General features: G+C 36.2%; 1 protein-coding gene across 12 annotated transcripts in view; it reads right to left on the bottom strand.

The window, feature by feature from the left end:
• LOC149794932 (nucleolysin TIAR-like) overlaps window positions 1-14,491 on the bottom strand; it is a 250,754-nt gene that overhangs the window by 156,731 nt on the left and 79,532 nt on the right. For 2 of the 12 annotated variants that reach the window (XM_089964585.1, XM_089964580.1), the window contains exon 1: window positions 2,561-3,600. The exons of 6 other annotated variants lie outside the window; for them this stretch is intronic. In XM_089964585.1, the coding sequence (XP_089820711.1) occupies window positions 2,561-2,815 (255 nt within the window). In that variant the 5' untranslated portion in view covers window positions 2,816-3,600. Of the gene's footprint in view, window positions 1-2,560; window positions 3,607-14,491 lie in introns of those variants that run through there. 4 more of the 12 variants (XR_016422215.1, XM_089964584.1, XM_089964583.1 and 1 more) reach the window with 4 other exon arrangements.

The following is a 14,491-nucleotide window of genomic DNA, read 5'->3' on the forward strand; positions in this document are numbered from 1 at the left end:
TTGTCCAAGAGGTTGGCATACCTAACTAATGAATATGACCCAACTATGACTAAGCCACCTGAGGTCCATTGCTACACACTTATAGGTAACTGTTGTGAAGCCCTGCACAAACCACCACCTGCAATATCATGTACATTTTTGCCTGAGGGGGTAACATCACTATATCTTGCATTTCCACTATCAAGGAAGTAACTGTTGACATTTATGTACTTTCAAGTTTATATGAATTTACATTTTTCAAAAACTCTAAAAGTCACCACCACCACCCAGGGGTGTCAATAACAAATGTAGTAGCTAAAGTTGCAAAAAGTAGTGGAACAAAGGGTGTGGGGAGGGGGAAAAACAAAATCTGTCCAGTGGTTGAGAAAGAAACGCTTCTTGTGCAGAAATGGGAGTTCACTCAATAAAATGAAATGGGGTTGGTGTGTCAACTAAGGTTAGACCATCTTTCCTCAGAAATGTTAAATTTGTTTGAAAATAATTTTGTCATATTATAGAATTGTATATTTATATTGATTATTCATATCTGTTGTGACGAGTATCATCTTGTTAACAAAGAAACATTTATCATGCTAAATCATCAGGCACATTGACTGTTCTTTAAATAAAACCAATATGTCATTTTCTAAGCTAATATAAATTGTTTTTAAAAAAGCACAGGAAAATGAAAAATGAATAATAAAATGAGGATGTTCTGTCACTATGCCAAAGCAATGACTATAAGATTCTGTATGATTACAAATAACATACATGTATATGTAGAGGAACATGAAGAATTCTTTTCTCTACATATAGATCATGATGAAATACAGGCTACATCAACATGAAGTGTATTCCACAATTAATTAAAATTTACCACCCGAGCATGCAGAAATTGTGCAACTATTGGAAATCCCACTGGTTGTCAACCACTCTTAAGCAGAATGTGAACAAGGTTCCGTGACCAATATCATAAGTTGAATGGATAGACCATTTCATTTTTCTGGATGTGTATCAAATAATAGTGTGTGTGTGATTTGGATTTTTAACGTAGCTTGAACAATTTTTCAGTCATATCATTACGATGTCTGCAGTGTGGCAGTTTAAAGTGATGTCTAGCAAGTGATGTCTAGCAGTCTGGGGCATCATGCCACAGACATACAGCATCATGTCCCATCCAGTCACATTATCCTGACACCAGGCCGACCAGTCCTAACACTAACGTCTTAATGCTGAGCGCCAAACGAGGCAGCTGTTAGTACCATTTTTAGAAGTCATTGGTATGACTCGGCTGGGCATCGATCCCACGACCTCCCACATCCGAGGTGGACGCTCTAACCACTAGGTCACTAGAGCGGTCTCAAATAATAGAAATAATACAGCATTCACAAGGAGGAGGATTTTAAGTCAGGGCAAGTTACTGGATGAGACTTGCCTTGGGCCTGTGTCTGTTATATTCTTTGAGCAGTGTAGACATTGGACAATTGCTGACAGGATCTGGTTAGGAAAACAATGCTTCATGTGAAATATTTTGTTAGACAACGAGTCAATTTAACATTATTTTTAAAATTTCCTTTCATTTGCCAAGTACTGCAATTTCAACATTGCATCAAAAACAAACAAAATGAGTACAAACACTGGGCTCTTTCTGGCACATGGAATTAGTGTATGCAGTCCTACTGAATGATGTCTGTGTAAACCATGTGTAATTCTTTTTGTCAAAATTTTTTCTCCCTAAAATATCATTAAAAATGGACATCACATTTATAAATTAGTTCCAAATAAGTAAATCTTAGTTTCGTTAATTGGTTCGTTTGCTTCAACCAACCAACAGATATAATGACACTCAAAAATACATAAAGCCAACAGATAAGATCTATAGTGGTTTTCAATACAGATGAACTAAGAACATTTTTGAGAAAACTCTATATGAGTCAAAATGCACCCCTGTGCCCACAACACGGAGGAACAAACTTTCACAGATCCCATAATCAGAAAGCATAAATAAACATGTCCATGAGTAAAACTACACCACTGTACCAATAACATTAGGGAATAAAGCTATGATGTCACGGATCCCAAGATCAAAATGCAGAACATGTGAGAAAAATGCACCACTGTGCCACAACACTGGGAAATAAGGCTGTGCAGCTGCTGATCTAAGAAGAAAAAGGAACAACCCAGAAGAAATGATTCTTCTTGCACATATCTACTACTACTCTTTCTCCCAATTCACTCATTCTCACCCAAAGATTTATACCATCTTGAGGTTACCGCAAGTGGAAAATATATGGAACGTTACTAATCGGAGATCATTACTAATAATTATTTTTAAAACCTGTTGCCTAACACTAACATATTCTGAGAACATTTTACCGAAATCATATGAATCTGAGTAACCTCATTAAAAAAATCTCTTCCTATTTTAAAAGCATTTCAAGTTTTGTTTTTATTCTTGTTTTTTAATGAAGATCCTACTAAACCATCTATGTGAAATCAGAATACAGTTGTCCCTTTCTTTTTGAAAGCAACATAATTCATCAGATTGAAATGTAAAAGAGAATGAAATAAAATATCATACCGTATCATGTTTTAGGCCCACAGGAACATACTGCACATAATAGTATGGATGCATTCTCGTCAGTCCAGATCCAAGGTAACGATTGGAGTTCACAATTTTTAATCGAGGTGAAGTAGTGGATGAAGCAATAAATGGAGAAACTTGCAGAGGGGTGACTACACTGACTGGTGCTATGGCAGTTGGTCCTAAAGTCGGAATTGTTGGTGTGGTGAGTCCAAGTGTTTCCACCAATTCCAGATTCGAAGCGTCGACCATGTGTGCCACAGAAATGAATATTGGACAATAGAAGTTCTAACTGGCTTTATTGCCTTCTCAATATAATCCTCAAATAACACTAAAATACAGCATGTCAGTCTCAGCAAATGTATAATTCTAAAACTGAAAACTTTTAACTTTTCTTAAAACTTCAGATATGGTTTTTGTCATATAAATGTTCTCTCAAGTAGTTCAGTTATAGTCCCCTACTTGGTCACAGAGCTGTTCCATATGATGATATAAGTATATGTGATGAATCAGAGAACAGTCATGTATATACTTGGTTTCAGTAAACTTTTCCAATAAATACTCTACATATGTGAAGGCACAACCTGTGACAGGGTTGAATTATCAACAATCAATACAACATCAGATTCAACAATGCTGAAGAAAGGTAACCCAGTCTTCCGTCTATTGACCACAAAGCAGTACCTACAGATGTACCTTTCCTTTCACCAGACTGTGTATTCCGATTAAAATTTCTCCATTAAGGCATGGGACAATATCCCTGTAATTATCTCACTTAGTCAATTGGGTAAATTGTCGACTTCCAGTGTGAGTATGCTGCGATGTTATATTGGATGAAGTGCTGCCCCACAGCCACGCTAACACATCTGTGCCAGATAGAGCGTAGAATGGTGTTTTACCAGGGATTAGATGTATAGTCAACTTTCAGTCAGCTGGCATCCGGACACATGGGACATCAGAAATTTTGCAACATGTTTCCCCTGAATCAATCACATTTCAGAAAGCCATCAGTTCAATACAACATGGGTAACTATGCGTGACACTCCTCCCACCCATACTAACTTTCACCCAATTTGGTTCTATAAACTTCCCTCTCCACTCAAGCATGACTGATGAGTGAAAGTAGACCTTTTGAAAGGCTATTGATGACTCCTCCAGGGATTAAAATTCAAATTTACTGCATATATACATAAGGAATGTACAGGTAAACATTTCTAGTACTGGCTCAGTGGGATATTTGGCTTGAGGCAAGCCATCCAAGTTCTGGGTATTTATATGCCCATCTGAGTGACTTCATGCCCTGAAGCCGTCTAACAATGCCCAACAATGCTCTCTGGAATTTTGTCCTGAATAATTGCATTTCCCCTATGAATGGCATCACAAAAAAAACAAAAAAAAACAAAGAAAACCAAGCTAATGGGGATGGTATTTAGTATCTAGAGTAAAATAACAATGAATTTCAAAATAATTATAAGAAACTGAAGAAAAAATTGCCTTTGGCTGATGCAAGTCTACATATCAGATTTTGATAACACTATTGTCACCAGCATGGACTGTTCTTGTGACAACTTTTATTAAAGAACCAATAATCTGATATAAAAAATAATTTGCCTAACAAAATCCTATTGTATTAAATATTATCTAAACACAGCCAAATACATTTGTGGGCATAAACTTTTTTTTTAAAGGCATTTCAAGCATACCAGGAATAGTATAGTTAGATATCCATAGAACCTTAGAGTTTATACAGATCAAAAAACAAGTTCAGCTTCTAAGAAAATTATTTATCAGATTTTACATATTATATTTTTATGTTGTTCTGGTAAACTGACATTTAATGAAAATGTCTGCCTTTAAATTGAGCAACACAATACAACAGACCAACCAAACTTTGTTCTCTTTGTGAAAATGGAGTAAATATCTATTAGTTAGGTGGTTTATGATTTTATATTTCGATATTTGCTGAAGGATGTGGCAATGAGAAATTTAAAATCAATACTTCAGGCAATACCTATGACAGCATCATATTAAACCTATATCTGCCAAATTTAAATTGATTTCATTTTCAGAAATACAACTGATTCATTCTCGTCTTTAACTTTCTCATATTTTGCTCACTTGTTCAAGAAGAACCAGTACTTTGGTAAAATTTTCCACAAATCAATTCCATTTAGACTAACAAATAAAACCTTTCCGTTGTAATTAAATGGTATGTCATCCTTTCTTTCACTTTCATTTGCAGAACCTAAGTTTGTTACTTTTTTGTTAAGTTTCCAAATTATTATCAATACTTCAACAGACAGCTTTCCTTCATTACAATGCACCTAATTATAATGTGCTTCTGGGTGTAACGAGCTCATGCCATGGACCATGACCAAAAATGTAAAACAAATAAATGTCCAATGTCTGACTGGAAGACTTGTGAAAGTCACTATAAGCATCATCAAAATGTGAACTATCTGCATTTTTCGCTAGCCCAATATTTCCCATTACCCTCAGTTGTGCATCAGACTCCCAAATATTCAATTTGACCCAAAGTTATGACACCAAGGGGATTTTTTACATTTTTAAATCCAACAACACTAGGGGAAACACTGCAAGCTTTTTGTATTCAACTTCTGCAAGCTATTCTATGTGCTAAGATGCTAAACAATACCAAATGTGGATATAACTGCAGGCCCAATGACCTGTAGGTTTTGAGGAGGGCCATTTAACAGGACTGTCAATGGCCCACATGACCTATTAACTGTAATTAAGCCTAACTGGGAGGACCAATTGATTTTCTACAATGCCCACTGATCCCATTTGACCTGGCACTGCTGGTCAATGGAAAAATCAATGTTATGTTAACCCCTGTGATACCCAAAACTGCCACAAGAGCCTAATACCCAAAACTTCCCCAAAAGCCTCATACCCAAAACTTCCCCAAAAGCCTCATACCCAAAACTGCCCCAAGGGCTTGATACCCAAACCTGCCCAAAAGCCTAATACCCAAAACTGCCCCATGAGCCTGGTAATTAAAACTGCCCCAAGAGCTTGATACCCAAAACTGCCCCAAAAGCCTAATACCCAAAACTGCCCCATGAGCCTGATACTTAAAACTGCCCCAAGAGCTTGATATCCAAAACTGCGCTAAGAGCCTGGTACTCAAACCGACACAAGAGCCTAATATCCAAAACTGCCCTAGGAGCCTGGCACCCAATACTGTCCTAAAAGCCTGATATCCCAAACTGCCCCAAGAGCCTAATACCCCAAACTGCCCTAACAGCCTGATATTCGATATTGCCCTAAGAACCTGATACCCAAAACTGCCCTAAAAGCCTGATATCCAATACTGCCCTAAGAGCTTGACACCTCAAACTGTCCTAAGGGCCCAATACCCCAAACTGTCCTAAGGGCCTGATACCCAAAACTGCCCTAAGAGCTTGATACCTCAAACTGTCCTAAGGGCCTAATACCCAAAACTGACCTAAGAGCCTGATATTCGATATTGCCCTAAGAGCCTGATACCCCAAACTGCCCTAAGGGCCTGATACCCAAAACTGCCCTAAGGGCCTGATACCCAAAACTGTCCTAAGGGCCTGATACCCAAAACTGTCCTAAGAGCCTGATACCCAAAACTGTCCTAAGAGCCTGATATCCAAAACTGCCCTAAGAGTCTGATACCCCAAACTGTCCTAAGAGCCTGATACCCAAAACTGCCCTAAGAGCCTGATATCCAGTACTGCCCTAAGGGCCTGATACCCAAAACTGCCCTAAGGGCCTGATACCCAAAACTGCCCTAAGAGCCTGATACCCAAAACTGTCCTAAGGGCCTGATACCCAAACTGTCCTAAGAGCTGGATACCCATATCAGCCTAAAGCACTAATGAAATATGCCTAATAGGCTTACTGAACATTGCATCCTTAAGTGTAATATCAATATTCTGAACATACAGAAGTTATTCACACATGTGGAAATAAACACTTGTTTAACTGGTAAGGATGAGTTTTTAATTTTCTATAAAGGTGAGAGGCATCAGATTTAAAAAAAGAAAGAAAAAAATGCAACAAAAAAAACACTCCAAGAGTTCTTCCAAGAGACTGATGCTCTACTGGCTGAAATGAATTTCCTGTAATTCATGGAAAGACCATTCTTTCCTTTTTAAATGCAACAACCATCTCTAATATTTTTCAGTAATGACATGATTTTCAAATCGGCTTATGTGGTGGACATACTAGATATCAAAAAGGCACCACTGTCATTTAGGACCAAGCAGACATCAGTATATGTCTTCTGATGAATAATCTGTGTCATAATGATCACTCATTCATGGGCAGTAAAAAAAAAGATTTTCAAGACAGCCATCTTTGCAACCATACTGGATGTACAACTGGTATCATTCTTATTTAGGACTGACCAGATATTATAAGTCTAATGGTGAAAACCTCTTGTTGACCTATTGCCCCTTTTAAAATGGTGTAGAGATAATATTTTCAAGACAGCCACCAGCTAGACACAACAAGAACTCTTCTAATGAAAACCCTATGAGAAAATGACCTCAAAATTAACAGAAGCAGCAAGAATAAGATACTTAACATGACCATCCATTAAGGAGTATCAAAAACAAGATTTTCAAGATGGCTGCCATAGTGTCCATATTGGACAAAAGACTGGCACCATATTCATTTAGGATGAGCTAGGCATCTTAAGAATTTAGTAAAAATCCCATGTTCATACTACGACCCATTTAGAAGGAATAGCAATAACAAGTTCTTAAACTTTAAAGATGACTACTGTGAGAGTTACACTGGATCAGTCCCATTTTCATTTAGGACCAACTAGACCAGAAGATGACTATAAGTGTAAAGAAGCAGCGGTAGCAAACTTGTGCTAATGGATGGCTGACTGCTGGCTACTGTGTGACGGCCATACTGGATATCAGATTGTCACCATTTTTGTTTCAAAGCAATGGGACATTATAAGAAGTCTTTTCATGAAAACAACATGTCAATACATGTATAACTCTGTTCATGAGTTGCAATAACATGATTTACACAATGTCTGCCATGGTGGCCATGCTGGCCATTAGGTCAGTATGATTTCTGTTCAGGACCTACAAGACGGCATACAAAATCGTTCAATCAAAACCCTATATTAATATGAACATCCACGTACATGTACAAGGAATTTCAATAAAAAGATTTTCAAGATGGCCAGTTATGGCCGTATTGAAAGCCAAATCAGTACCACTTCCATTTAGGACCAAACAGACTTCTTTGGAACCAACTAGATATCATAATAAGTCACTCAGTGAATATTTAATGCTGATGCAATCATCCATTCAGAAGGACTTGCTATAACATGATTTTCAAGATGACCACTGGCAGCCATACTAGATGTCCAAGCAGCACTATTTTCATTTGGGGCCAACAAGACCAGAGGATGAATATGTGTTAAGGTTTCACAGCCATCTCTCAAGTAAGGTAACAATGGCAACAAATTTATGCTAACAGATGGACATACAACTGACTTATGGCCCAATTCCATCAGCTCCTCTGATTTATGACAAGTAGAGTATAAAAAACATACCTGCCCTTTGAATTATTTGAAATGAATAATCTCTATTTATAGTAATGATTCCTCCTACCTAATTAAAAAAAAGCCAATGTATCTGGTGGTGACAACTACCTACCCCCTTTCCAGCTATGCTATGATAGGTGGAATAGGTCTATTGTGCTGTACGAGGCAACTAAAAGTTGCAAAAGTGTTCAGGTGGCTCAGAGGTTAGCATGCCCGACTTTTGACCATATGGGTGCTGGTTTGAATCCTACCTTGAAATCAGCCTGGGTTGGCTACCATGATGTGTCCTTAAGCAAAACACATTACTCCAAAAGATTTGGCAATAAATAACCTATTTGTGGTGCTGTGCCATAAAACAACTTACTAAACAAAAACCAACTAAGAATTGCCACAACAACGAAAATCTGCCTCCTCCTCAGAATAGTAATTCATGTAAAATCAAAGTATTTTATGTTGACACTTACATCATGTGAATTGGTATTATTTATTTCAGTCTATACTGGAAATTCCATGGAATTTCTTTTAAAAATGGTAAAAATATGTTTAAGTTAGGATGATAAAATTTTAATTTATGAATATGTGATGGACATTAAGTCTGAATGTCCGATTAGCTGCCAGTGCACTTGTAAATTACCAGATATTCACAACTTTGCCAGTAACAGTATTTCTCATTGGTCGAAAGGTGCCTGCATGTTAGGCTTTAATGACATGGAGATGTTAATATTGACCAACTAACGTAGGCAAAAATGTCACCAAAAAAGTCTCCAAATTAGTTTTTTTCTTCTTTGTCCTATTTCAAGATTGTCCTAGTTACCGGTACATCAAATTACCCTTGCCTAAGAATGATTTTAACTTGTTGGAGCCAGTTGGACTGTGGACTACTTGTTTCTTAGTTCAAAGTGGGATTATAAACTACAAGGCTGTCATACATAAATGGAATCTTCTGTCCAGAAAATCCCAGGTACATCATCCAGAATACACGAGATGTAACTCTTACCCTGTCCTTCATAGCATTAGGATGACTTTTGAAGCACAGAAAAAGTTGAAGATGATCAGATTTTCCAAAGTGAATTTTGACAGAAGAGACTTTTTTACAGACCTAAGTCCAAATTATACTAGAACTGAACAGCAACCAAATAATCAATGAAAGCCTGGTCTTGTGTATTTTTTTAAATAAAATGATTTTTCTGCCAAATATGGAACTACAGAATACAAAAAGGTTTTTGGTTTTTAATAAAACATTAAGTTTGATTATATCTTTACTTTTATGCATGCAATTGTTCAATCAGTTTAAATGTGTAATTACCATTATGTGATAATTAAGTATTTCATGTACATATATTCAGTTATAATTATGTTCATTTTTGGTGTTCATCTAAGTGCCAACACATGCCCCCACCCCCACCCTACATCTCATAGATTCAGATCTTTAATATTACACCATACACAACATGGCTGGCAGTTACCTACCCCAATTACTGTGTTACAGTGAGGAAGAGCTGTCTATTGATTATTATTCCAGTTTCAACACTGAGCCATTCCTATTAGCAACCATGACTGATCAAGCTGATGGATACATATTATACCCAAATTGTAGACTTGAATGTAAAAAATGTAAAAAAAAAAAAAATGAAGCAAGAATTAAATCCCTCTTACACAATCACTCATGCAGTGACATATTAAAACTTAACTGCAAAGCATCCATTTCTACTTCATATAACACTTTCACCTAAATGGAGTGAATTTTAAAATGAACAAATATATCTAGACAGCTGATACATGTAGATCTATAGGGATTATCACCTGAATATGAAAGCTGTATTGATTATATTACAGTTGCATAATATGGCATAAGAAAAATTCATGAAATGAGTAACACCTGACTAAGGATACCCTTGGTAACTAGCATCACATATATCCTGATCTTGCCCCTGCATGAACAGACTGGCCACAGCTTATTCCCAAACACAACTTCTGGGCTAACAAAAAAATTTCAAATACGAGATCTAAACAACCAATCCCTCTGAATTTAAAACAGCTTGTCAAAAATATGCCAAGAGATGATTCTGTCATACAAACATGGCCTTCAACCTCTCTATGTGTAAATGGTGACGGCTCTACCATTTGGCACTAAGAAGAAGAAATACTCCAGTTAGACAGACAAATAACCTCAACAAACAAATTGTTTGTTTAAGTAAAAGGAACACTGAGTGATAATATTTGATCAGTTTACACTATCAATTGAAAGTAATGAACAAAATACACAACCTTAATGCCTGGTGTGTGAGGTATACCCAGTTTGAAAGTGTCATCCTCCACAATTACATGTGATTTACAAACTAAAAACATGAATACATAAACCAGGCAACCTAGGTCTATATAACAGCACATATACATAAACTTTTCAAACCAAATCTATATGACAACATGAGTACGTTCATTAGGCATCATACATATAAACCTAGGTAACAACAGAATATAAAACCTGGCAACCTAAGCCTATATAACAGCACAAATACATAAACCAGGCAATCAAGGTATATATAACAGCACAAATATATAAACCAGGCAATCAAGGTATATATAACAGCACAAATACATAAACCAGGCAATCAAGGTCTATATAACAGCACAAATACATAAACCAGGCAATCAAGGTCTATATAACAGAAATACATAAACCAGGCAACCTAGTTCTACATAACAGCACAAATACATAAAACCAGGCAATCAAGGTCTATATAACAGCACAAATGCATAAACCAGGCAATCAAGGTCTATATAACAGCACAAATATATAAACCAGGCAATTAAAGGTCTATATAACAGCACAAATACATAAAATATAATAAGAGTGGAACTCCTGAAATCCAATAGATGTCGCTAGGACAAAGCACTAAAAAAAATCTCTTCGATCAACCAAGTTGTAGATAGGGTTATCATATCAGAACCTTGGCTAGCTAAGATGAGGGCTAAATAACAGTTGAATTATTTTTCCTCTTTATGCTCAAGTCTGATTTCACATTTCCATGTTCTCATCTTTACGTTCTAAGAAGTTATAAAAATAATAAAATAATGATTCACAGTCTATTACTGAAAAAATTAAGTACTTGCAAAAAGTAGCAAGAACTTAAAAAATGAACCTGTATTTAAACTTTAAAGCAATTTCAAGCCTACAGTTACAGAAAATTACGTAAAACCATGTTAACCATAAAATCTTTACTGCTGGTCAATTGATGCATAGACAACCTTTGGGCATTATTTTGCTGTGTGAGTCAGCAACTGACAGTTTTTAACCATAATAAACTCCGCCAAAAACAACATTAAAGTCTTCATTAAATAAAGAAAACAAAGAAAACAATCTCAGCAATAACCATATGAAATAAAAGGGTACATTCAACAAAAGTAAACGAGACCTTTTGGAAATCTTTCACAATTTATAAACTGCAATGTGTGTGTGTGATTTGGATTTTTAACACAGCTTTAAAAATGTTTCTGTCATATCGCTATGATGTCTGCAGTATGACAGTTTATAGTGACGTCTAGCAATGGGACATCATGTCAGAGACATGTAGAATTAAGTCCCACTCAGTCACATTATCCTGACACCAGGCCGACCAGTCCTAACACTAACCTCATAATGCTGTTAGTACCATTTTTATAAGTCTTTGGTATGACTCGGCCATTGATCGAACCCATGACCTCCCACATCCGAGGTATATGCTCTAACCACTAGGCCATCGAAGCGGTCCTGTGAACTGCATTAAATCAGCCTCAATGGTTTTCTGTGTGTGCTCTCAATAACCCAAACTGTGAAAACGTAATTCCCTCAAAAACACCCTTTCTTTGTTTATTTGATAAAGAGAAGGCTATGATCTTCAGCCTGTGTAAACTTTATGAATTTGTACATACTTGGTTAGTACAGAGGACTTTTCACCATGCTTTCCCAAGTAATGACCCTTACTTGGTGATAGATACTCAACTAAGAGTATAGTTAAAAATTACACACAAACCTGTACATTCTTGTGTCATTTTGAATTTTTTGAGCCTTTACCTACATCAAAATATCAGTTTTGAAAATTTTAAATGCTCCAACATTTTACATGTGATCATCTTCAAGGCTTTTGTCCCATGTTGTTCTGTTCATCATTCAACTAAGAAGTCTGAAATCTGGTTGGTTAATGTCAAATCACTGACAAATCTGATGCCATATGCTTAATTTAACTGACATATTTAATCCCTATGTACTGGACAAATATAAACAAGGGCACAATTTTGTGTTCCCATAGGTGTCTGTTATGGGCAGGTTTTATTATATATCATTTCAAAGACAAGATTTTACCACTGAAAAAACATTATAAATAAACACAGTATGCATATATGATGTGGACTGAAAACATTGTAATTCATTCATAAAGGAAAAAATATTTTATTTTTAGCCATTAATACCCAAAAAGACTTCCTCAACATGACTGACACCCCATCAGCATAAAGGAATTTCCAGAACTTCAAGACCATTTCTTCTTTGTAACTGCAGACTGTTGAAACCATCTCTAATATCCTTCAGCAATAAATAATTTCTAATTAGCTGCTGTGGTGGAGGGATTTATTTCACATAAGCACCATTTTCATTTAGGACCAACAGGAGATCATAAGAAGTCTTCTGGTGGAAATCCCATGATGATGTAACCTTCCTTTTTTGGAGAAGTAATGATGGCAAGATTTTCAAGATGGGTGCCATGGTGACTATTGGATATCAGATAGGCACCATTTCCAAATACCAACTAGCCATGATCAGACATGATTTTGGTCTTCCATTAAAAAAAAGCTGAAATTTTTTTAAGGGTGTTTTGGGGGGGTCCTACCCTAACAGGGTCTCAAGGGGCAGCAATCCCGATCTGGGGACCCCAGACAAAAACACAATTTACACTCATAAAAAACTGCTCCTGGTGCAACTTATTATCATAAAAAAAAATAATCATTTGAAAAACTAATAAACTTACCAAAATTGTTTAACTTGACTTCAATAATTTCACACTATTTATAGCCACATGAATTTGTTCTTCAATACTATTGATGCTTAAGTTATTTCATGTGCATGTCAGTGTTCACATCATAATTAAGTCACAATAATTTCTCAATTTTTGCAGCAAATATATTATACTTCTCTCTTTTCATAACAAATTTGTAAAATAAACACCCAAGTACATCAACTATATACAAATAATCCCATATATTCACTTGTCTTTTTGTTCAATGGACACAACCTGTTGATATGCCAGTCAAGCTCTTATTGCGGCTTTGGCAAAGATTTTTTTAGCCTTCCTTTCTGTCACCACTGACTTTTTTGGCTCAATGTGCAATCGTTTCTTTTCTATCTCAACGAAAGCCTTTTTCCTTTTAAGCTGGTGCTTACATTGGCAACATGCAGTGTGCATATTCTGACAGAGGGCTACATCTGTTCTCTCATGCAAGAAATCTCTTGTTATAGTAATTAATTGCATTTTTCCAGATGCCTTCTGAGCTTCAATGTTTCCGTACGCAGCTTTTTTTGTAGATGCTATTCCAAACTCTTCGATCCACAATTACTGTAATTCAGATCTTTATTGCAGACGTCACAAAATGCCAGTCCTCTGGCATTCAGTTTTCTTATAAACTGACCAACTAAATTTCTGTCAACTTTTCGCTCCAGCCATTCTCATTTTCATACGTTTTTTAAACCTTTATGTAAACTTTTTTCATCATGGTCTCTCTCAACAACTCGGGACACCATGTTTTGCAAGCATGCTTCTTCTTTCCATTGCCATCAATTTCCATTACAAGAAGATTCAATGGATGAATTTAAACCTTTTACCAATCAGAATACACTTTACGAGAGTCGTGTGCTAACTAATATATGGAATTAATAATTTACATGGGTCACTGCGGAATGGGAGCAGACAGACCATTTTTAAAAACCAAATAGAAGATAATATAAAAAATGGACTATGTCAAGAACAACTGATTCTGTTCAGGAGAAAAGCAGAATTCCACTTTAAAATGGAGAAAAATCATGTCTGCATGATAATAAGTCTTTTGGTGACAGCACGATATCAATAAGACCAGCCATCTAGAAGTAGTGATACCATGATGGCAACCATATTACTTTTTGTTCAGTGGGAGTAGCAGTAACTAGATTTTCAAGATGACTTTTTTGACAGCCTTATTGGCAATTACATTCGCACAATTTAAGACCATCGGAACATTCTAAGACATTCTTTAGTTCTAAGACCATCAGGACAATTCTAAGAAGTCATTTAATGAAAACCCCTTGCTGGAATGACCATCCAGGCAGGAAAAATGGCATCAACAAAAAATAAATTATT

Source organism: Sinohyriopsis cumingii, chromosome 7 (assembly GCF_028554795.1).
Source record: "Sinohyriopsis cumingii isolate HCF-2022 chromosome 7, ASM2855479v2, whole genome shotgun sequence".
NCBI lineage: Eukaryota > Metazoa > Mollusca > Bivalvia > Unionida > Unionidae > Sinohyriopsis > Sinohyriopsis cumingii.